This window comes from Tupaia chinensis, unplaced genomic scaffold (genome assembly GCF_000334495.1).
Source record: "Tupaia chinensis unplaced genomic scaffold, TupChi_1.0 Scaffold144899_1, whole genome shotgun sequence".
Taxonomy (NCBI): Eukaryota; Metazoa; Chordata; class Mammalia; order Scandentia; family Tupaiidae; genus Tupaia; species Tupaia belangeri.
The window spans coordinates 1,792,331-1,814,293 of NW_006204759.1; the positions used below are offsets into that span (position 1 = coordinate 1,792,331).

General features: G+C 43.9%; 1 protein-coding gene across 1 annotated transcript in view; it reads left to right on the forward strand.

Annotated features, from left to right (window-relative positions):
* The window catches only part of RPA1 (replication protein A1), a 103,066-nt gene that overhangs the window by 10,074 nt on the left and 71,029 nt on the right, over positions 1 to 21,963 (forward strand). The window contains exon 4 of the mRNA XM_027767899.1: positions 21,418 to 21,506. Within this exon, the coding sequence (XP_027623700.1) occupies positions 21,418 to 21,506 (89 nt within the window). The remainder of the gene's footprint in view (positions 1 to 21,417; positions 21,507 to 21,963) is intronic.

Here is a 21,963-nt window from a genome sequence, read left to right on the forward strand (position 1 = left end):
TGCAAAAAACCTTAAAAAAAAAAAAAAAAAGGCACCCAAGGAAGAGAAATATAGGAACAAATTGGAAAGTTTAGAGCAGATTAAAGCAAAATATAGAATTCTTATTTCTAATTTCTTCAGAAGTACTGATTTTAGAATTTCCTTATAAAGTATTTTTTAATAAAAAGAGGTCACTGATTACAGCAAAAAGATGTAGTTAATAATGTAACACTTTTTTTTACATTTCTTATTACAATTTTGAACCTTTTATACTTAACATTGCATTCAGCCATTGCGGTAATCTACAATGTTGAGTGTCCGCCAGATGCTGCATGCTAGAGAAGCAGGTGGCAAATGGAACTTCTACTCCCATTGCTAAAAAAGAACTTGTTTTGTTGGGAGGGGCTTTATACCATTGTGTCTCAAGTTTTTTTAGGTTTTTGCCTTAGAGCATGTGCGCTCACCAGTGAGAGACAGAGAGAAAGTGAGAAGTCTCCCCCTTCCCCGTAGAAAATGAGGAATCACCCCCCCACCCCAGGGATCATGGCCACGCTGCAATCCCTTCTCCTCCATTCTCCTCGTGGACACTTGGACATTTTGGGCATGCACTGGTCTGGGACTCAAACCACTGTCAGTTGTGTCCAGTGCCTTAACCACTATGCCACCTACTGACCCTGTCTCTTAAGTTTGTTTGTTTGTTTTTGTTTTTTTGAGAGGTTTTTGCTATAGGACACGTGTACTCACCAGAAAGACAGAGACAGAGAGACAGAAAGTAAGAAATCACTCCCCGGAGGGATGGCCACGCCGCAGTCCCTTCTCCTCCATTCTCTTCTCAGGATCTTGGGCATGCACACACATGTGTCTGGCGTGAGTTTAAGCCACCGGGTCCAGGACTCGAACCTCGGTCAACTACATGGGAGTCCGGTGACATAGCCATTACGCCAAATGCTGGTCCCATATCTCTTAAGCTTTTTATTGTCAGTTACACAATATAACCAAGGGACCAGCAGTTGGTATGGTAGTTAAAGGTGCTGGACTCTTACATGGCTGATCACACAGTTCAAGTCCCAGACCTGGTAGCTTGCTTTCTCACTCCTCCCCACCCCCGATCAAACTGGAAAATAATAACAATAACAATAATAAATAAAGTTAGATAAAATCATCTTTATTTATTTATTTATTTAAATTTGACCAGAGAGAGACAGAGAAAGTGAGAAAGAAAGTGAGAAAGCAAGCTACCAGGTCCGGGACTCAAACCGTGATCAGCCATGTGGGAGTGTCTAGCACTTTACCCACCATACCACCTGCTGGTCCCAATAAAATCATTTTTTAAAAAGGATGTGTGTGTGTGTGTAAAAACAAACATAAGCATTCTCATGTTGGTAAGGTAACGGTATGTATGTTATATCATCTGTACATGTTCAAACAACCTTTTCAGCTTATATTTGATATATGTTTATCCTTCTTTTAGCTTGTAACCTTGCTGTTACTAATTTTATATGTAGGGTTTTTTTTTTAAGATGATTTTTTTTTTTGCCATAGGGTACGTGCACTTGCTGAAGAGAGACAGAAAGTGAGAAATCAAAAAAAAAAAAAATGAGAAATCCCCCCCTGGGGGGTGGCCACACCACAATTTCTTCTCTATTTTCTGAGGGGTTTTGAGTAAACATGCACATGTACCTAGTGTGTTTTTCAGGCTGCTGGGTCTAGGACTTGAACTGTGGAGTCGGATTCAGTGCCTTAACCGTCAGTGTCACCTGCTGCCCAGTTTTGTGTGTTTTTATAAACAGCATCTAGTTATGACATTCAATTTAAGGTTTCATTCATTTGGGGCCAACCCCATGGCCTAGTGGTTAAGGGAGCCAGAGCCCACAAGAACAACTGCCTGGTTCAAGCCCTAGGCCAGCAGCTTGAAAAACACATCAGGTGCATCTGCATACTTACCCAAAGTCCCAGCAGCATGGAGAAATGGAGAAGGAGTTGCAGTGTTGCCACACTTAATTGGGGCAAACTTAATTTGCCTTCTGGCAAATTTTTTTAAAAAGATGGGACCAGCAGATGGCATAATGTTTACATTGCTGGACTCCCACGTAGTTGACCCTGGTTCGAGCCCCAGACCCGGCAGCTTAAAATTCATACCTGGCATGTGTGCATGCGTGTCCAAAATCCCGAGGGGAGAATGGAGGAGAAAGGATTGCGGCATGGCCATGACCCCTGGGGGGTGATTTCTCTCTTTCTCTCTGTCTCTCCAGCAAGTGCACATGCCCTATTAGCAAAAATATCTCTTTAAAAAAGATTTCATTGGTGTGTCCCCAGACCCGGCAGCTTAAAATTCATACCTGGCATGTGTGCATGCGTGTCCAAAATCCCGAGGGGAGAATGGAGGAGAAAGGATTGCGGCATGGCCATGACCCCTGGGGGGTGATTTCTCTCTTTCTCTCTGTCTCTCCAGCAAGTGCACATGCCCTATTAGCAAAAATATCTCTTTAAAAAAGATTTCATTGGTGTGTTCATTTTCCAGAGGGAAACTAGGGTAAGGGGAGTGAGGAAGCACCCCACACCCCTCATGGGTAATGGTCGCACCACAGTCCCTTTCCTATTTCTCTCTGGGATTTTAAGCGTGTAGGCACATATGCCCGGCGTGTCTTTGAAGCCGCTGGTTCTGAGACTCAAACTGTGCAGTTGCCTTGTGGGATCCAGCTCCCTTAACCACCATGCCATTGTCTGGCCTGATTCTTTGTCCTTAATTTTGTATTTTTTTTCTGTGTTTTTTGTTTTGTTTTCCCCTTCTCTTTCTGTATCCTGAATTGATTGAGTTTCCTCTTTCCTCTTTATTAGTTTGGAAGCTATACATTCTATTTCCATCTTTATGTTAATTATACATAAACATTTTTTATGTATTTATATATATAATACATATATATTTTGTGTGTATGTGTATCCTGGTAATTCTTTTTTTTTGTTTGTTTGTTTGGAGAGGGTTTTTGCTATAGGGCACGTGCACTCACCAGAAAGACAGAGAGAGACAGAGAGATAGAAAGCAAGAAATCCCCCCCAGAGGGGTGTCCACGCCGCAATCCCGTCTTCTCCATTCTCCTCTCGGGATCTTGGGCATGCACGCACATGCGACTGGCATGATTTAACCCACCTGCGCCGGGACTCGAGCTGCGGTCAATTACATGGGAGTCCAGCGACATAGCCATTATGCTAACTGCCGGTCCCTATCCTGGTAATTCTTGAGTTAAAAAGAAAAAATTATGGAGCCAGCAGGTGGTGCAGTGATTGAGGTGCTAGACTTCCATATGGCTGGCTGTGATTTGAATCCCGGACCTGGTGACTTGTTTTCTTGCTTCCTCACTGTGTTTCTCTCTAGCTTGCTTTCTCTGTCTCTCTTTGGTGAGCACATGTGTCCTATAGCAAATTTAAATGAATAAATTAAGAATTCTTTTTAAAAATCATACTTGAGTTAACAGAAATTTTGAAATAGGTCAGTTTTTTTTTGGGGGGGGGCAGAGTTTTTTGCTATAGGCTGTGTCACCTCACTGAAGAAACAGACAGTGCAAAATCACCCCTGCAGGGAGGATGGCAACACCGTAATCCCTTCTGGTTCATTCTCCTCTAAGGATTTTGGACAGACACGCAACAAGTGTTAGTTTTGTTTGTTTGTTTGTTTGTTTGTTTTTAGGGAGATTTTTTGCTATAGGGCACATGCGCTCACTGGAGAGACAGAAAGAGACAGAAAGCAAGAAATCACCCCATGGGGGGGTGATACACCGCAGTCCCTTCTCCTTCTTCATTCTCCTCTTGGGATCTTGAGCATGCACACACACACGGGCCCGGCGTGAGGTTTAAGCCACTGAGTCTAGGACGTGAACTGTGGTTGACTATGTGGGAGTCCAGGGACGTAACCATTATGCCATCTGCTGGTCCCCAGTGTGTTTTAAACCGTGGGACTGGGACTTGAACCACAGTCAACTACATGGGAGTCCCGCAATGTAACCATTAAGCCATCTACTGGTCCTAGAATAGGTCAGTATTTTTACTGTCCTCCCAAATGAAACAAAGGTCCTGAAATGATCTATGTTCAGATCTATTAGTGTATTCTCTTCTACAGTTATTCCTGATCAGCTTGGCTCTTAGTTTGTCAGCTCACCTTTCACTCTGTAATCACATTTCTCATTTCTTGGTTCAGTTTTGTTTGTTTGCTTTTTGGTTTTGCTTAGGGTGCATGTGCTCACGGGAGAAAACAGTGAGGGAAAAAAATCATCCTCCAGGGGGATGGCCATGCCTCCATGCTTTTCTTGGGATTTTGGGCATACACACATACACGCTCCTGACTTGTTTTGTGTGTGTGTTATTATTATTTATTTTTTTTGGAGAGATTTTCGCTATAGGGCACATGCGCTCGCCAGACAGACAGAGACATAGAGACAGAAAGCGAGAAATCATCCCTCAGGGGGGATGGTCACGCCGCAATCCCTTCTCCTCCATTCTCCTTTTGGGATCCTGGGCACGCACGCACACGCGCCCGGTGTGAGTTTTAAGCCACCGGGTCCGGGACGCAAACCGCGGTCGACTACGTGGGAGTCCAGCGACATAGCCATTATGCTAACTGCTGGTTCCCACTCCTGACTTGTTTTCAAGCCAAAGTCTGGAACTTGAACCTTGGGGTTCACCATGTGGGATCCAACCACTGTAACCTCCACACCACATGCTGGCCCTTAATTTCCATTTTTTTTTTAAAGGTTATTTTAATTTTGGGACCTGTAGGCGGCATGGTGATTAAGGGCACTCGACTCCCACATGGCCGACTGCGATTTGAGTCCCCGACCTGGAGGCTTACATTCCCTCTCTCTTTCTCGCTCTGTCTCTCTCTGGTCAAATTAATAAATAAATAAAGTTAAATAATTTTTAATATTATTTTAATGTGTATTTATTATTACTATTATTTTTAATTTTGCTGTAGATTATGTGCACTTACCAGAGAGAGAAAGCAAGAAAGCAAGCTGACAGTTTTCCTTTTTTTTTTTTTGTTATAGGGCGCGTGTGCTCGCCAGAAAGACAGAGAGAGACAGAGAGACAGAAAGCGAGAAATCACCCCCCCAGGGGGGATGGCCACACTGCAATCCCTTCTCCTCCATTCTCCTCTCAGGATCTTGGGCACGCACACACTTGCACCCTATAGCAAAATTAAGTTTTAAGTGTGAGTTTAAGCTGCTGGGTCCGGGACTCGAACCATGGTCAGCTATATGGGAGTCCAGCGACGTAGCCATTATGCTAACTGCTGGTCCCGTCTCTCTTTTGTCTTTTTAATCTAGAATAATCTCCCAATCCTGTAATTGGCCATGTGGGAGTCCAGTGCCGTAACCATCCACCACCTGCTGGCCCCCAATTTTCTTTTCTTTTTTTTTTTTTTTTTATGTATATTTTTTAGGACATCTTAAATAGAGAGTTTTTGAATGGTAAAAATATCATAAAAAAAGTTTAGATTTGGGACCAGCCTATAGCCTGATAGTTATGGGTATTTAATCTCATATGACTGACCATGTGGCTTGAGTTCCACACCTCATGGTTTTTAAAACATTCCAGGTATAGGCCAGCAGGTGGCATGGTGGTTAAGACACTCAACTCTCACATGGCCAACTGTGGTTCGAGTCCCAGACCCAGAGACTTGAAAATCACGCTGGGCATGTGTGTGTATGTTCCCAAAATCCTGAGAGGAATATTGAGAAGAGATTGTGGTATGGCCACCCCGTTCCCGGTAAGGGGGGTGATTTCTCGCTTTCCCTCTCTGTCTCTCTCCATCGAGTGCACACGTCCTATGGGGAAAACCTAAAAAAAAAAATAATAAATTTGTAGATGCACATTCATGTGTGCCCAAAGTCCCACAGAGAGGGAGAGATGGAAGGAAAGAGATTAGGGAGTAACCATTAGCAATGAGGGGTGCTTTCTCCCTTCCTCTTTATTTTTATAATGTCTATGTGACTCTTAACAGTTTAACTGGGTATAGAATTCTAAGTCGCCCATTACAGGCATGCGTGTTTTGTTGAGATTTGCTTTATTGCCCTTCAGAGATACTGCATCTTTTACAAATTGAAGGTTTGTGGCAACCCATGCATCGAGCGAGTTTGTCAGCACCATTTTTCCCAGCATGTGCTCACTTTGTGTCTCTCTGTCACAGTTGGTAACTTGTAATATTTCAGACTTTTTCTTTCTTTTTTTTTTTTTTTAAAGGAAGACTTGCTGTAAGGCATATGTGCTTGCTGGAGAGAGAGAGAGACAGAAAGTGAGAAATAGCTTTTTGGGGGGATGGCCACATCGTAATCTTTTCTCCTCCATTTTCCTCTTGGGATTTTGGGCATGCTTGCGCATGTCTGGTATGAGTTTTAAGCTGCCAAGTCTGGGACTCAAACCATAGTCTACTACGTGGGAGTCCAATGACATAACTGGTTCCCTTCTTTTCTGTCTTTTATGATGATCTGTAATCAGTGGTCTTTGATGTTACTGTTACAGTTGGGGTTGTAACAATTGGGGTTGCCATGAACCACATCCATCAGACAGCAAACGTAATACTTCTTGTCTGTGTTCGAGCACATTGGCCATTCCCTTGTCTCTCTTCCTCTCTCTGACCCTCCCGTTCCCTGAGACAGCAGTATTAAAATTAGGCTGGGAGCTCTGCAGGTTTCCTCCTCTTCATGGCAGCTGATGGGCCTGAGAGTTATGTGAGTTCACCGGATGAAACCCCACACGATGTCAGGCTCATGTGGCCATAGATGGCATTTGTCATCATTATCGTTGTGACATAGGGTGACAGCTGTCCTGCAAATCCAGGGAACGCCTTGATACCGACCTGCCCCACCCCACTGGAACTGCCCCCGCAGGCTTTCCATCATCCCCACGCACAGGAGATTATCTCTCCCTTCCTGCATTATCTGCTCAACAGTTTTATTCCACAAGTATTTATTTATTTATTTATTTATTTTATTTTTTTGCTATAGGGCGCGTGCGCTCACCAGACAGACAGACAGAAACAGAGAGACAGAAAGCGAGAAATCACCCCCCCACCCCCAGAGGGGATGGCCATGCCGCAATCCCTTCTCCTCCATTCTCCTCTCGGGATCTTGGGCACACACGCACACTATGCTTGGCGTGAGTTATAAGCCACCAGGTCTGGGACGCAAACCGCAGTTGACTATGTGGGAGTCCAGTGACATAGCCATTACGCTAACTGCTGGTCCCCACAAGTGTATATTGAGCATCTACTGCATCCTGGGCCCTTGGGGAGGTACTGGGGACACAAGGGAATGAAAGCAGATGTGAATCCCTGTCCTCACACAGTCTACGCCCTGGAGAGGGCAGACAGTGGATAAAATGATGGGGCTGGCTGCCTGCCATGGTGGTAAAGCACTGTTCAGGCGAAACTGGGTTCCATGGGGTGACCAGGGTTTGAATCTGCTGACCCAGGCATCCTGAAACACACTGGGCATGCTCACAAGTGAGGCAGGAAGAAAGCTAGAAAATGGAAGTGGGTAAGGGGGCTGAAGTGTCTGCCGATGTGGCTAGACAGAAAAACCAATCAAGACAGAAAATTGTATCTCCCCGTCCCTGCCCCAGGTCATAGGTAATGGAGGTGGTAGATTTCTGGTGCAGATTTCCAGCCACATTTGATAGAGCCAGTGGAATGGAAGTGGCCGTGGGCCCAGCCCAGGCCCCACCCACATGAGCCGGCTATGGAGTTATAACCCATGGAAGGCAACTACCCACCAGGGCACTTGAGCCACTCTTTCTCTCTGGTGCTCGCCTGCTCCTACTTTTCAGGAGTGGACTTTCCATTTTTCTTAATAAACTACCCTTTGCTTTAAAAATAAATAAATAAAAAAGTGCTGGCAGGTGGTGTGGTGATTAAGGCACTGAATTCCCAGTAGCCAACTATGGTTTGAGTCGTGGATCTGGTGGCTTGCTTTCTCACCCCCCTCCCTCCCCCCACCGCCCCGTCTCTCTCTGGTCAAATTTAAAAATAATATTAAATGAAATTAAATAAATAATTCTTTAAAAAGAACTCTTTAAATATAATTAAAATTAGGCCAGTTAATAAACTACAATGACCTCTTAAATGTTAAGTGAAAGGAAAAATCGCATGCTCATTTTAAATCAAAAGCTAGAAATGATTAAGCTTATGAGGAAAACACATGTAAAGCTGAGATAAGCTGAAAGCTAGGCTCTTACATGAGTTAACTAACTTCTGCATGCAAAAGAAAGTTTCGACGGAAATTGAAAGTGCTCCTCCAGTGAACGCACAGGCGCAAAGAAAGCAAAACAGCCTTATTGCTGAGACAGAGAAAGTCGTAGTAATCTAGATAGAAAATCGAACCAGCCACAGCCTTCCTTTAACCCAAAAACCTAATCCAGAGCAAGGCCCCTCACTCTTCGATCCTGTGAAGGCTGCGTGTTGAAGAAGCTGCAGAAGAATAGTCTGAAGCTCGTAGAGGTTCATGAGGTTTAAGGAATGTAGCTGTCTCCGTAACATGGAAGTACGAGGTGAAGCAGCCACTGCTGATGCCGAAGCTGCAGCAAGTCAGCTAGAAGATCTAGCTAAGGTAATTGATGAAGTTGGCTACCCTGAACAGCAGATTTTCAACACAGCCTTTTGTTGGAGGGAGATGCCAGTAGGGCGGAGAATCAGTACCTGACTTCAAAGGCTAGCCTGACTCTTGTAAGGGGCTAATGCAGCTGGTGCCTTTTTAAGTTGAAGCCAGTACTCATTTGCCATTCTGAAAATCCTAGGGCTTTTAATAATTATGTCAAATCTACTCTGCTTATGTTCTATAAATGAACAACAAAGCCTGAATGGCAGCACATCTGTTTATAGCATGGTTTACTGAGTATCTTAAGGGTATCGTTGAGATTTATCAGAAGAAAAGATTACTTTAAAAAATACCACTGCTTGGGACCAGCAGTTAGCATAATGGCTATGTTGCTGAATTCCTATGGAGCCGACCGCGGTTTGAGTCCCGGACCCGGTGGCTTAAACTCACACCGGGAGCATGTGTGTGCGTGCCCAAGATCCCAAGAGGAGAATGGAGAAGAAGGGATTGTGGCATGGCCATCCCCCCTGGGAGGTGATTTCTTGCTTTCTATCTCTCTGTCTCTCTCTGCCTTTCTGGCAAGCATACATGCCCTATAGCAAAAACCTCTCTCAAAAAAAAAAAAAAATCACTGCTTGGGGACCAGCAGGTGGTGTGGTAGTTAAGGCACTGGATACTCCCCCATGGCTGACTGAAGTTCGAATACTGAACCTGGTGGCTTGCTTTCTCGCTTTCCCTCTGTGTATCTCTCTCTGATCAAATTAAAATGAATGAATAAATAAAATTAAATAAATATTTTTTAAAAAATGGAGAAAGCAACAGAAAGTATATGTATATATGTGTGTGTGTATATATATATATATGTGTGCGTGTGTGTGTGTGTGTATATATATATACATATAAAATATCACTGCTCATTGACAATGCACCTGGTTACTCAAGAGTTCTGATGGAGATGTACAAGGAGATTAATGTTATGTTCATGGCTGCTGACACAACATTCATTCTGCTGCAGATGGCTCAAGGAGTCATTTTGACTTACAAGTCTTATTATTTAAGAAATATATTTTGTGAGGCCAATGCTTATTCCTGTGTGATTCCAGTAGATCTGGGCAAAGTAAATGAAAAACTTTCTGGAAAGAATTCCTCTTTCTAGATGCCATTAAAGGTATTCATAATTCATGGGAGGAGGCTGAAGTATCAATAAGGATAGGAGTTTGGAAGAAGTTGATTTCAGCCCTCATGGATGACTTTGAGGCAATTCAAGACTGAAGGAGAGGGAGTAATTGCAGATGTGGTAGAAATAGCAAGAGAACTAGAATTAGAAGTGGAATCTGCAGGGCCAGGCCCATGGCCTGGTGTTTGGGAGAGCTGGTTCCCACACGGCCAACCATGGTTTGAATCCTAGCCTCAGCAGCTTGAAGAACACTCTGGGCACTTGTGTATGTGTGCCCCAAAACCCGACAGGGTAGAAAAATGGAAGAGAGGAGACCTTTCTCCTTCTCCCTGTCTCTGTCATTCTGCAGACTGCATGTTCCCTCCAGAATATTTTATAAAAGAGAGAAGGCTAGCATTTGACATGGTGAGTAAGGTACTGGACTTCCACATGGACCACCTCAGTTTGAGTCCCAGACCCAGTGGCTTGAAAATTACGCTTGGCACATGCGTGTGCATGCCTAAAATCCCCAGAGGAGAATGGAAGGGAAAGGGTTATGGTGTGGCCATTCCCTAGGGGGTAATTCTCACTTTCCCTCTCTCTGTCTCTGTCTCTTTCTCTGGCAAGTGCACATGCCCTATGGCAAAATTAAAAAAAAAAAAAAAAAACAGAGTCTACATGTGGAACTGAATTGTTATAATCTAGGTTGCTTTTTTTTTCTTAAAAAAAATTTTTAATTTTATTCATTGTCATTATTTTATTATTTTATTTTTTTGAAGTTGACCATAGAGAGAGAGAGACAGAGAGAGAAGGAAAGTGAGAAAGCAAGCTGCTAGGTCCAGGACTCGAACTGTGGTCAGCCGTGTTGGAGTCCAGCTGCCTCAACCACCACACCACCTGCCAGCCCTCTAGGTTGCTTCTTATAGATAAACAAAGAACTTGGGTGGTTGAGATGCAGTCTACCATGGTGAAAATGTCATGGGCATTGTGGAAGCGATATCAGGGATTTTTGAACATTACATAAACTTAGTGTTAAAGAAGTAGGAGAGTTTAAGAGCAGTGACTTCAGTTTTGGATATTTTGCTGTAGGTAAAATGCTGTCAAATAATCACATGCTCCAGAGAAAGCTTTTATGAAAAGAAATGTCAGCTGATGTAGTAAACTTCATTGTTGTCTTATATTAAGAAATTGTGGGGGGCAGCCCCTGGCCTGGTGGTTAAAGTGACCAGATTCCACATACCTGTTAAGTGGTTCAAGTCACAGACTCGACAGCTTGAGAAACACACTGAACATGTGTGTCTGCATGCCCAAGGTCCCGAAAGGAGGGTGAGATGGAGGAGAAGGGACTGTGGCATGAACGTGCCTTCGGAGAGTGCATTCTTGCTTCCCCTCTCTGTATTTCCGTCCCTTTTTCTAGCAAAGGCATGCATGTACCTTTTGGCAAAATTTTAAAAAGTAAAAGAGATTGCTGTAGATACCCCAGCCGTTACGAATCCTGATCAGTCAGCAGCCATTGACATCCAGGCAAGACCCTCTATGTACAAAAAAGCCTATGATTCACTGAAAACTTAGGTACTTTTTAGCAGTTTTTAGAAATACAGTATTTTATAGTTAATACACACTTTTTTAAAAAAGAGGTATTTGCTATAGGGTGTGTGTGCTCGCCAGAGAGACAGAAAGACAGAAAGCGAGAAATCACCACCCAGGGGGGATGGCCACGCCGCAATCCCTTCTCCATTCTCCTCTCGGGATCTTGGGCACGCATGCACACGCACCCGGTGTGAGTTTAAGCCACCGAGTCTGGGACTCGAACTGTGGTCAACTACATGGGAGTTCAGCGACACAGCCATTATGCTAACTGCTGGTCCTTGCAAGTCCTTTTTTGCCAAGTGAGGTTGCATTCAGGGTTCCAGGGTTTAGGATCTAGGTATGTTTTAGGGAGTCTTTATTCGGCCTCCTACACATCAGTAAAAGTTTGATGAGAAACTAGCAATTTCCAGGATTAAGGTACCTACCCCAAAGCCTAATTATTAATTGCAAAAAGAGGTCATTTTACAGTGGGGAAACCTGGCAAGCAGGTTTATGCTCATCCCCAGTGATGAGACGAAGGGAAACCACGCATCACCTGACGGCTGCCCTGAGCGCAGCACGCCATCACTTCTGTTATATTCTTGCTAACGATGCTTAGTCTTTACCCAGTCATGAGGCAAACTGAGGGACACTCTACAAAGTAACTGGCCTTTGATCTTCAGACATCTCAAACATGAAAATAGAGACTGAGAAACTCTTCCAGATTGAAGGAGTCTAAAGAGAGGATAATTAAATGGAGCAGGTAGTCATGGAGTGGGTCCTTTTACTCTTAAGAGCATCATTGATACAAGTGGATCGTGGATTGGGTGGAAGTATTTTGTCAGTGTTTCTTTGCTTTGGTGGCGGCAGTGGTTGGTGTATGTGGTACTTCAGGTGGAGTTGTGCCGGCCGGGAGCCTCCTGGCTCAGGAAGTCTAAGCGCTGGGTTCACAGGGACACGCTGCCACATCCTACTTTTCAGAGCGGGCTGAGAATTGAGCCCAGGCCTCCCATGTGGCCTCAGCCTGCCAAGCAGCAGCAGCCAGTGGCCCAGGCCATCATTCCCTAATTTGATTTTCTTTTTAATTTGCCAGGGGGCATGTGTATTCACTGAGGGAAGAGAGACAAAACAGTAGACAGACAGATAGACAGAAAGTAAATGATAAGGAGTCCCTCTCCGCCCAGAATGGCCATGCCTCAATCTCTTCTTCATTCCTTTTGGGCTCACACACACATGCGCCTGGCGTGTTTTCAAGCTACTGGGTCCAGGCTTACTGCACAGGCAGCCAGCCATGTAGAATCCTGTTACTTTAGCCACCACACCACTGCCTGGTCCAGAATTACTACTTTTAAGAGGTTTTTACTATAGGGTGCATGCACATGCAGCAGAGAGACAGAAAGCAAGAACTCACCCCCCCAGAGAGGATGGCCACACCACACTCCATTCTCCATTCTCCTCTCGGGATTTTGGGCATGCATATACATGTGCCCAGCATGAGTTTTTAAGTTGCCAGGTCCAGGACTTGAACTGTTGTTGACTATGTAGAAGTCCAGCAACATAACCCTTACGCCATCTGTTGGTCCCAATTATTATTTAAAAAATTTTAAAAGTTAGAATATTTATACTATGTTTAACTAAAAATTTTAAAGTGGTTTAACAAATGAAAGAAACAATTGAATTTAATCAGACACATTTTCTTTACTGTAGCAGAGTAATTTCTGCAAATTTCTTCTTTTTTTTAAGAGATTCTTACTATAGGGCACATGTGCTCACCAGAAGGACATAGAGAGACAGAGAAACAGAAAGTGAGAAATCATCCCCCAGGGGTGATGGCCACACCACAATCCCTTCTCCATTCTCCCCTCAGGATTTTGGACATCTACGTACACGTGCCTAGCGTGAGTTTTAAGCTGCTGGGCCTGGGACTCAAACCACAGTCAACTCTGAAAGAGTCTAGCAAAGTAAGCTTTACGCTATCTTCTGGTTTCATTTTCTGTAAATTTCTACTAAAAATTTTTTTTTTTTTTTTGGAGAGGTTTTTGCTATAGGGCGCGTGCGTTCTCCAGACAGACAGAGAGAGACATAGAGACAGAAAGCGAGAAATCACCCCCCAGGGGGGATGGTCACGCCGCATTCCCTTCTCCTCTCGGGATCTTGGGCACGCACGCACATGCACCCGGCGTGAGTTTTAAGCCACCAGATCCAGGACGCAAACCGCGGTTGACTATGTGGGAGTCCAGCGACATAGCCATTACACTAACTGCTGGTTCCCAATTTCTACTAAAATTAATAAGACAGATAAAATCTATAAGCAGGGACCATCTGGTGACATAGTGGTTAAGCGGCTAGATCCCATGTGGGCGACTTCAAGTCCTGGACCCACCGAGGTGAACACAGGCCAGGTGCATGGACGTGCATGATCAGTCTATCCTGAAAGGCGGGAGAAATGAAGGAGACGGGGTTGTAATGCGACCATTCCCCATGGGGTTGAATTTTCTCTCTCTGTCTTTGGCAAGCTCATGTGCCCTGGTTTCTAGCAAATTTTGCTAAGTTTTAGCAAAATTTAAAAATCTATAAACAATAGTAAGAGGGACCAGCAGTTAGCATAATGGCTATGTCACTGGACTCTCATGTAGTCGACTGCGGTTCATGTCCCAGACCCGGTGGCTTAAAACTAACACCGGGCACGTGTGCGTGCGTGCCCAAGATCCCGAGAGGAAAATGGGGAGAAGGGATTGCTGCTGGGGGGTGATTTCTCGCTTTCTGTCTCTCTCTGCCTGTCTGGCGAGCACACGCGCCCTATAGCAAAAACCTCTAAAAAAAAAAATTAGTAATTAGTATTTAAAATTTTGAAGTAATTAGTTTTTAAAATTTTGTGTTACTCTGATTCAGGACTTTGACATTTTCTCTGACCTTCTTTCTGCCTTTTTTATCTTGATGGTTTCTTTTAGGAATTTTTTTCTGGAGTGACTCTTAAGTGCCATGTTCCCTAACATCAGCCTATTGGCCTGGACACTACAATGACAACTTGGCAAGGTGTCTTTTCTTTGGCTACATGGTTTTGCCCTCAGAATTTTGTTTTCTGGCATTGAATCGTTGGTATGAAAGAAGTCTTTAGATTGACTTGATTTGATTTATTCCCTTGTTGAAAATTTTGCCCTTTCTACCTATATTCCTGGAGAGTTTTTTTGTTTTTGTTTTTGTTTTGTTTTTTTGAGAGTTTTTTGCTATAGGGCGCATGCACTCACCAGGAAGACAGAAACAGAGACAGAAAGCGAGAACTCACCCCCCAGGGGGGATGGCCACACCACAATCCCTTCTCCTCCATTCTCCTCTCGGGATCTTGGGCACGCATGCACACACGCCCGGTATGAGTTTAAGCCACCGGGTCTGGGACTCAAACCGTGGTTGACTACGTGGGAGTCCAGAGACAAAGCCATTATTACGCTAACTGCTGGTCCCCACTGAAGAGCTGTTTGTTTATGCTTCAAGTTTAGTCACTTAACCAGGTTATGTCTCAGTGTTCCTTGTTCTTAGCAACCCCTTGCTCCCCCCACTCCCCGGTACATGGTACGCTCTCTCAGGCTGCAGATTCAATGCTGTCTTTTCAAGGAACTTTTTCTGTGTGGTATTCCTTAATGGTATTTTCTGTTACATTTATTGAGCCTCAGTTACATACGTCATAGATAACTTTGTCCTTCATTTGAGTTTACTTTAATCTTTGTTTCTGATGTGTGAATCGGATCACCTCAAGGTTTTCCAGCATAATGGTTCAATTTGTAGTTCTCTTTTCTGTTTCTCAATATCTGTCATTTACATTTCAGATACATACTTGTGTTCCTTCTGTTCTCAGTTTTTCCTCAGCCTTTCAAGCTCCCTTTCTTCTTGATCTCTCATTTTAACTCATCCTTGGCCCCTTCTTATACTGACTCCGTGGTCTTACTTTGCAGACCACTTTGGGGGAGCATTACCTTCTTTCCTGGCTTGCGCTTTCTTCTTGGGCTGGGCTCTGGTGGCCTCGGCCTCCCGTTTGTTTCATTTTTACACACTATTGTGTACTACGTTGTTGCCATGTCCTTCCTTATTATCGTGTTTGTGCAGTGTGGGCGGTTCTGTGCAGACCTCGTGCATGTTCCGACTTAGCCTGGGCTAGGTGCATCTCCTCGCCAGCCCTCCCACTTGGGCCTGTTACCTTTCACGCCAGACTCCCTTGCGTGCTAAAGTGGTGCTTTCCGTCCACTTTCCTGTCCTCCAGGACATGGTTGTGGGGGAGGGAGGAAAGCTTCGCTAAGGTTGAGTACAGCCCTTGCTGGGAAGCGTCAGTGCCCACTCTCCAGTCAAGGATGTAATCCCGCTCCCCGGGGCTTCGGTTTACTTCACCGAGCCAGCATGGGGGCAGGTCTTTTCTTTCCTCCCTCTCTGCTGAGAGCTTGTACACGTGTATATCCGAGTTTATTTACTCTTTATCTTCGTGGTGGCCAGTAGGGTTTATCCTAAACAGAGCTTTAGCAATCATCCTTGTACATTTTATATATTCATAGAGTTTCTTCCTCAGTTTTTTTTTTTTTTAATTGCCATAGGCACAGGAGCTCATCAAAGACAGTGAGCAAGTGATGAGAAAGCACCTCCCAGGGAGGATGGCCACAAGCAGTCCCTTCTCCTCCGTTCTCCCATCGTGATTTTGTGCATGCACACACCTGTGTCCGGTGTGTCCTCCACTGCCAAGTCCGGCTCTGGAACTGCAGTCGGCCATGTGGGGTCCAGCCACCCCAGCCACCACGCCACCAGTTGGTGCTGTGTTCATGTTTTTATGTCTGAAAGGAAATTACTAGAATTAGTACTGTGAGGATAAAAAGACATCTGCTCGTAGAAAGTATACCAGTGAACACATTCATAAATGTTATATAAATATTCTCTTTTTTTGGTCAGTAAATGTTTGTGCCCGGCAGGGAGAGCATCTGCCTCAGTGAGGATACACCACAGTCCTTTCTCCTTTCTCTATCCCATTAGGATTTGGGGCATGCATATACAGACACGCGTGCATGCACACACACACGCATACGCACACACACACCTGGCATGTTTTTCAAACTGCTGAGGTTTAATTCGAACTGCAGTTGGCCATATGTGGTCTGGCTCCCAGTGCATGGTGCTGATCCACCACCCGGGGCTGGCCCAGAGGGCCTTTTTCTGAATAGGCAAATCAATAGAAACAGAAATGAGCCGTTCTCAGGGGTGAGGGAACGTGGTGATTTCCATGGGGCTTCTTTTGGAGATGATAAAAATGTTCTGAATTTAGGTAGTCATGCTTGCACAAGTCTGTGAATATACTGAAGTCTACTAAATTGTACGTTTTTTAATTGCCACAGGAGCCAGGTCCCACATGGCCAACCATGGTTTGACTCCTGGTCCCTGCAGCTTGAAAAACAGGCGGTTGCCTGTCCCAAATCCTGATGGGATGGAGAAATAGAGAAGGGATTGTAGCATGACCATTCCCAAATGGAGAGGTGCCTTCTTCCTCTCTCTTTCTTTGTCTCTGTCTGTCTCTGGCAAGCTCATGTGCCCTCTGGCAATTTAAAGAAAAAAAAATTATTTTAGCTTGTTCATTTTCTCTTTTTTAAGAAGGGAAAATTTTTTTTCTGGATAATTTAAAATATCTTCAAAAGTAAACAGAATACACAGTATTATGAGTCCCAATATGTAGTGCATAATTTAACTCCAAATGATCAGCTGATGTTCGATCTCTCTTTAAATTCTTTCCACATCTACCCTCTTTTTTTTTTTTTTTTTTTTGAGGGGATTTTTTTTTTTTTTTTATGGGGTTTGGGCTTTGCCTGACAGAGAGAGTCAGAGAGACAGAAAGTGAGAAGTCACCCTACCCAGGGGGGGATGGCCACGCTGCAGTCCCTTCTCCTCCATTCTCCTCTCGGGATCTTGGGCACGCACGCACACGTGCCTGGCGTGAGTTTAAGCCACTGGGTCCGGGACTCGAACCGCAGTCGACTACATGGGAGTCCAGCGACATAGCCGTTATGCTAACTGCTGGTCCCCAATAGTATATATTTTTAACCTGTGACCTGATAGTTTAGGCAGTGGGATCCCACGTAGCCAGCTGTGCAGTTTCAGTCCCAGACCCAGTAGCTTGAGAAACACACCAGGTGCATGTGCATGTGAATCCAAAATCCTGAAAGGAGGGGAAAATGGAAGAGAAGAGATTTGGGCATGACCATTTCCCATAGGGGATGCTTTCTTGCTTTCTGCTTCTGTCTCTTTCTGGTAAATGCACATGCCCTTTGGCAAAACTTTTAAAAAATCCGATTTCCAGCTATTCATATATATGTATAGTATGTCTGCATGTCTGTCTCTGTGTATATGTGTGTGTACAATCTATCTGAATCTAGATTAAAAGTAAACTTTTACTATAGAGATTAATAGTCTGTTAAATCTCTAAGTCTGTAGGTTCTTCCTCCTTACATCTTTTCTCTTTTCCTGTTTATTTGTTGAAGAAACCAAGTCATTGGGGCCAGCAGGTGGCGTGGTGGTTAAAGTACTGGACTCTCACATGGCTGACTGGTTCAAGTCCCGGACCCAGTGGTTTAAAAATCACACTGTGTGCACGCATGTCTAAAATCCTGAGAAGAGAATGAAGAGAAGGGATTGCGGCCTGGCCATCCCACATGGGGGATAATTTCTCACTTTTTCTGTCTCTGTCTCTCTGTCTCTCCAGTGAGCACACACAGCCTATGACAAAAACCTAAAACAAAAACAAAAGCAAAAACAAAAAGCAGGTCATTTGTCCTTCAGCTTCATGCCATTCCCCACTAGCAGCTTTTGCCGATTGCATCTCTGCAGGCAGCACGTCCTGTCGTTCGCATTCACTGTGAGCTGATGTTGGTGTATTCTTTTAATATGCTGCTGGACTCACCTCGCTAATATTTTATTCAGGACATATGTATATTACAAGACGAAATTAGTTTTGTTTCTTTGAGTGTGTTTTCTCTTAGGTTTTAGTATTAGAGTAATCCTAAATGATTTATAAGCCTTCCATTTTTAAATGTTCTAGAGTGATTTGGATAAGTTTGGAAAGTAAATATCTACCCTTAAATATCTATCAGATAGTTTTTATGGGGAATCTATATCTCATTTTCAGAGACAGCTCATTTCAAGTTTAGTTTATTAAAGGAGCATAATCCTGATGGGAAAGCCCGAAGAAAGTAGCATAAGCTAACCAACTATGTAAAATCCCAAAATATAGCAGTCTGACCACGTGAAGAATATAACATGAAGGGGCCAGCAGGTGGCGTGGTGGTTAAGGTGGCTGGACTCCCACATGACTGACTGCAGTTCGAGTCCCGGACCTGACATTTTGCTTTCTTACTTTCCTTCTCTCTCTGGTCAACCTCAAAAATAAATAAATAAATAAAATAATGACAATGATTAAAATTAAAAAATAATTCTTTAAAAAATATATATATATCCAACATGATGAAATTGGGTTTGTTGTTTCTCCTAAGCATCCACTTTTTTCATCCCCATTTTGCCACCCTATTCAGGCTTTCGGTTGGTCTCCTTACCTCCAGTTGTGTTTCCTTCAAATTGCTTGCTTAGGGCCTGGATGATAGCGCAGCATTAAAATGCGATGCTCTGGGGGCTACCCAAATGGGTTCAGTCATTGTTTCTGGGTTTGTGTCTGGAGACCTCTCTGAGTACGTCAGACACACATATCCATGATCAGGGCTGGCTGAGGCTGGGGGCGGATCGTGGTGTTGACTCTGTTGGAGGGGTGTTTCTGTCTCTTTTTGTCAATGCCCCTCTCTCTCATGGAAGAAATAAATGAACAGCCTATAAAAAATATTTTTTCTTCTTTATAAAATTGTAGACGTGATAATGAGTTTCTCATTCAAGTATGTGTCGAGCACAGCCATGGAGCAGTTGCTACCTCCCAGTGGAGGATCCCCGCCTTCATTGAATGCGTGATGCAGGGGCCCAGCAGATGGCATAATGGTTACATCGCTGGATTCCCACAGTTGACCACAGTTCAAGTCCTGGGCCTGGTGACTTAAATCTCAACACCAGGCACATGTGCATGTGTGCCCAAGATCCTGAGAGAATGCAGGAGAAGGGATTGCAGCGTGGCCATCCCCTCTGGGGGATGATTTCTTGCTTTCTGTCTCTATGTCTCTCTCTCCAGTGAGAGAGCGACGCCTTATAGAAAAAAATCTCTCTCTGGGACCAGTAGTTAGCGTAATGGCTATGTCGACCGCAGTTTGAGTCCTGGACCTGGTGGCTTAAACTCATGCCGGATGCATGTGCATGCGTGCCCAAGATCCCGAGAGGAGAATGGAGGAGAAGGGATTGCATCATGGCCATCCTCCCTAGGGGGGTGATTTCTCGCTTTCTTTCTCTGTCTTTCTCTGTCTCTCTGGCAAGCATGCACGCCCTGTAGCAAAAACCTCTCCAAAGAAAAAGAAAAACCTCTCTCTAAAAAAAGAAAGTGCAGTAGGAGAGAATGATAATAAAATAATCACTAATAAGTATGTAACTAAACACTGAGAGTTGTGTTCTGAAGGAAGGAAAGCAATCATGACTGTAGGAAAGATTAGGAAAAAGAAAAACCTCACTCAAACTTGAAATTAAGGAAGTGTCTCTTGATGTCTTTAAATAAGAGTTATGAGTATTTGAGGGGCCAGTAGGTGGCACAGTAGTTAAGGCACTGAGGTCAACTGTGGTTTGAGTCCCAGAACCAGTGGCTCAAAACTTACACCCCGCAGCAGGTATGTGTGCATGCCCACAATCCCGAGAGGAGAATAGAGAAGGGATTGCAGCATGGCCATACTCCTGGAGGAGGGGGTGATTTCTCACTTTCTCTCCTTTCTCAGTGTCTCCAGTATGTACACGCTGCCCTTTAGAAAAAAAATCTCTCCTAAAAAGGAAAAATAATTGGGGACCAGCAGTAGGTGTAATGGCTGTGCCACTAGACTCCCATGTAGTCAACTGGGGTTCAAGTCCTGGACCCGGTGGCTTAAACTTATGCCAGGTGCATGCGTGTGCGTGCCCAAGATCCCAAGAGGAAAGTGGAAGAGAAGGGATTGTGGCATGGCTATCCCCCCTGGGGGGGATGGTTTCTCGATTTCTTTCTGTCTCTCTATCTTTCTGGCAAGCACACGTGCCCTATAGGAAAAAAAAAAAAAAAGGAGTATTCAGTGAGACAGAATGAGAATCAGAACCAGAGCAGCTTGTAGCAAGGCCTTGTGGCAGGAAGGAGTGGTGCCCAGACTAGGAACTGAAAGGGAATGACATGGCTGGAAAGCCTAGAGCACTAAGTGATCTGAGATGAGCTGGAGACACATTCGCAGGTCAGATCATAAAAGGCCTAAGCCATGTCACAGGTTTTGTTTGTTTGTTTTTAGAATGATTTTCTTTATATTATTTATTATTATTGTTATTTTTTATTTGACCAGAACAAGATATACACACTCAGAAAGAGAAAGCAAGTCACCAGGTCTGGGACTTGTACTATGGTCAGCCATGTGGGAGTTCAGTGCCTTTAACCTCCATGCCACCTACTGCCCCCACATGTCAAAGGTTTTTAACTTGGGCCTAAGGTCATTAGAAAACTGTTGAAAGATTTTAATCAGGGCTAAAGGTGCATCCAAGAACTGTTAACTTCTTAATGATGGGTAATAATTATATTTTACAAAATATCTACTGTCATCATTGATTTTCACGGGGAAAAAGTTATTTAGATAAGTGTATGTTTCTGAAAACAGATCGTCTCTTTTTATGCCACATATTCTTGTGTTTAATGATCTAAATTCCTATCATGTCAGTTGCTCCTTGAAGATACGGTATGTAGCAAGGACACTGCATTTTAATTAAGGAACTAGATGGGATATGAAGACCTGCAATCATGAAAGGCCTTGATAACGATGCGGTGAAAGATTAAGGGAAATATTTATATAGGAATTGGTATGTATTTCTCAAGTTACTCAGTAATGAAAACCAGTTGACAAAAGGAAGTCGTTTTATCAGAATAATCATTGGAGGAAAGCATTTTAAATAGCTCGTCATTTGGAGGGCTTCTGAATTTATTTTTTCTAACTTGTTTCTGTTTGTTTGCCTTTGTAGGAGAGTAGTTATTTTGATGGAGTTAGAAGTATTGAAATCAGCTGAAGCTGTCGGATTAAAGATTGGCAATCCAGTGCCCTATAATGAAGGTAAATGCTTTCTATAAGTTGATAGCACTCGCCACACTTGTAGTTTTTAGAACTGTCTGTCTGCTGTTAAGGGGTGAGTAGATTCTGTAAAGCTAGAGACCATGTTTGTTCTGTTCTATTCTGTATCCCTGTTGCCTAACTCGTAGTTGACCCTCGATAAATTTGCCTCCGAAAAGTTTATGGAAAATGTGTCTTAAGAAAAAACTATGGGGAACCAGCAGTTAGCATAATGGCTATGTCACTGGACTCCCATGTAGTCGATCGTGGTTCACATCCCGGACCCGGTGGCTTAAAACTCACGCCGGGCGCGTGTGCATGCGTGCCCAAGATCCCGAGAGGAGCTATCCCCCCTGGGGGGGATGGTTTCTCGATTTCTTTCTGTCTCTCTATCTTTCTGGCAAGCACACGTGCCCTATAGGAAAAAAAAAAAAAAAAAGGAGTATTCAGTGAGACAGAA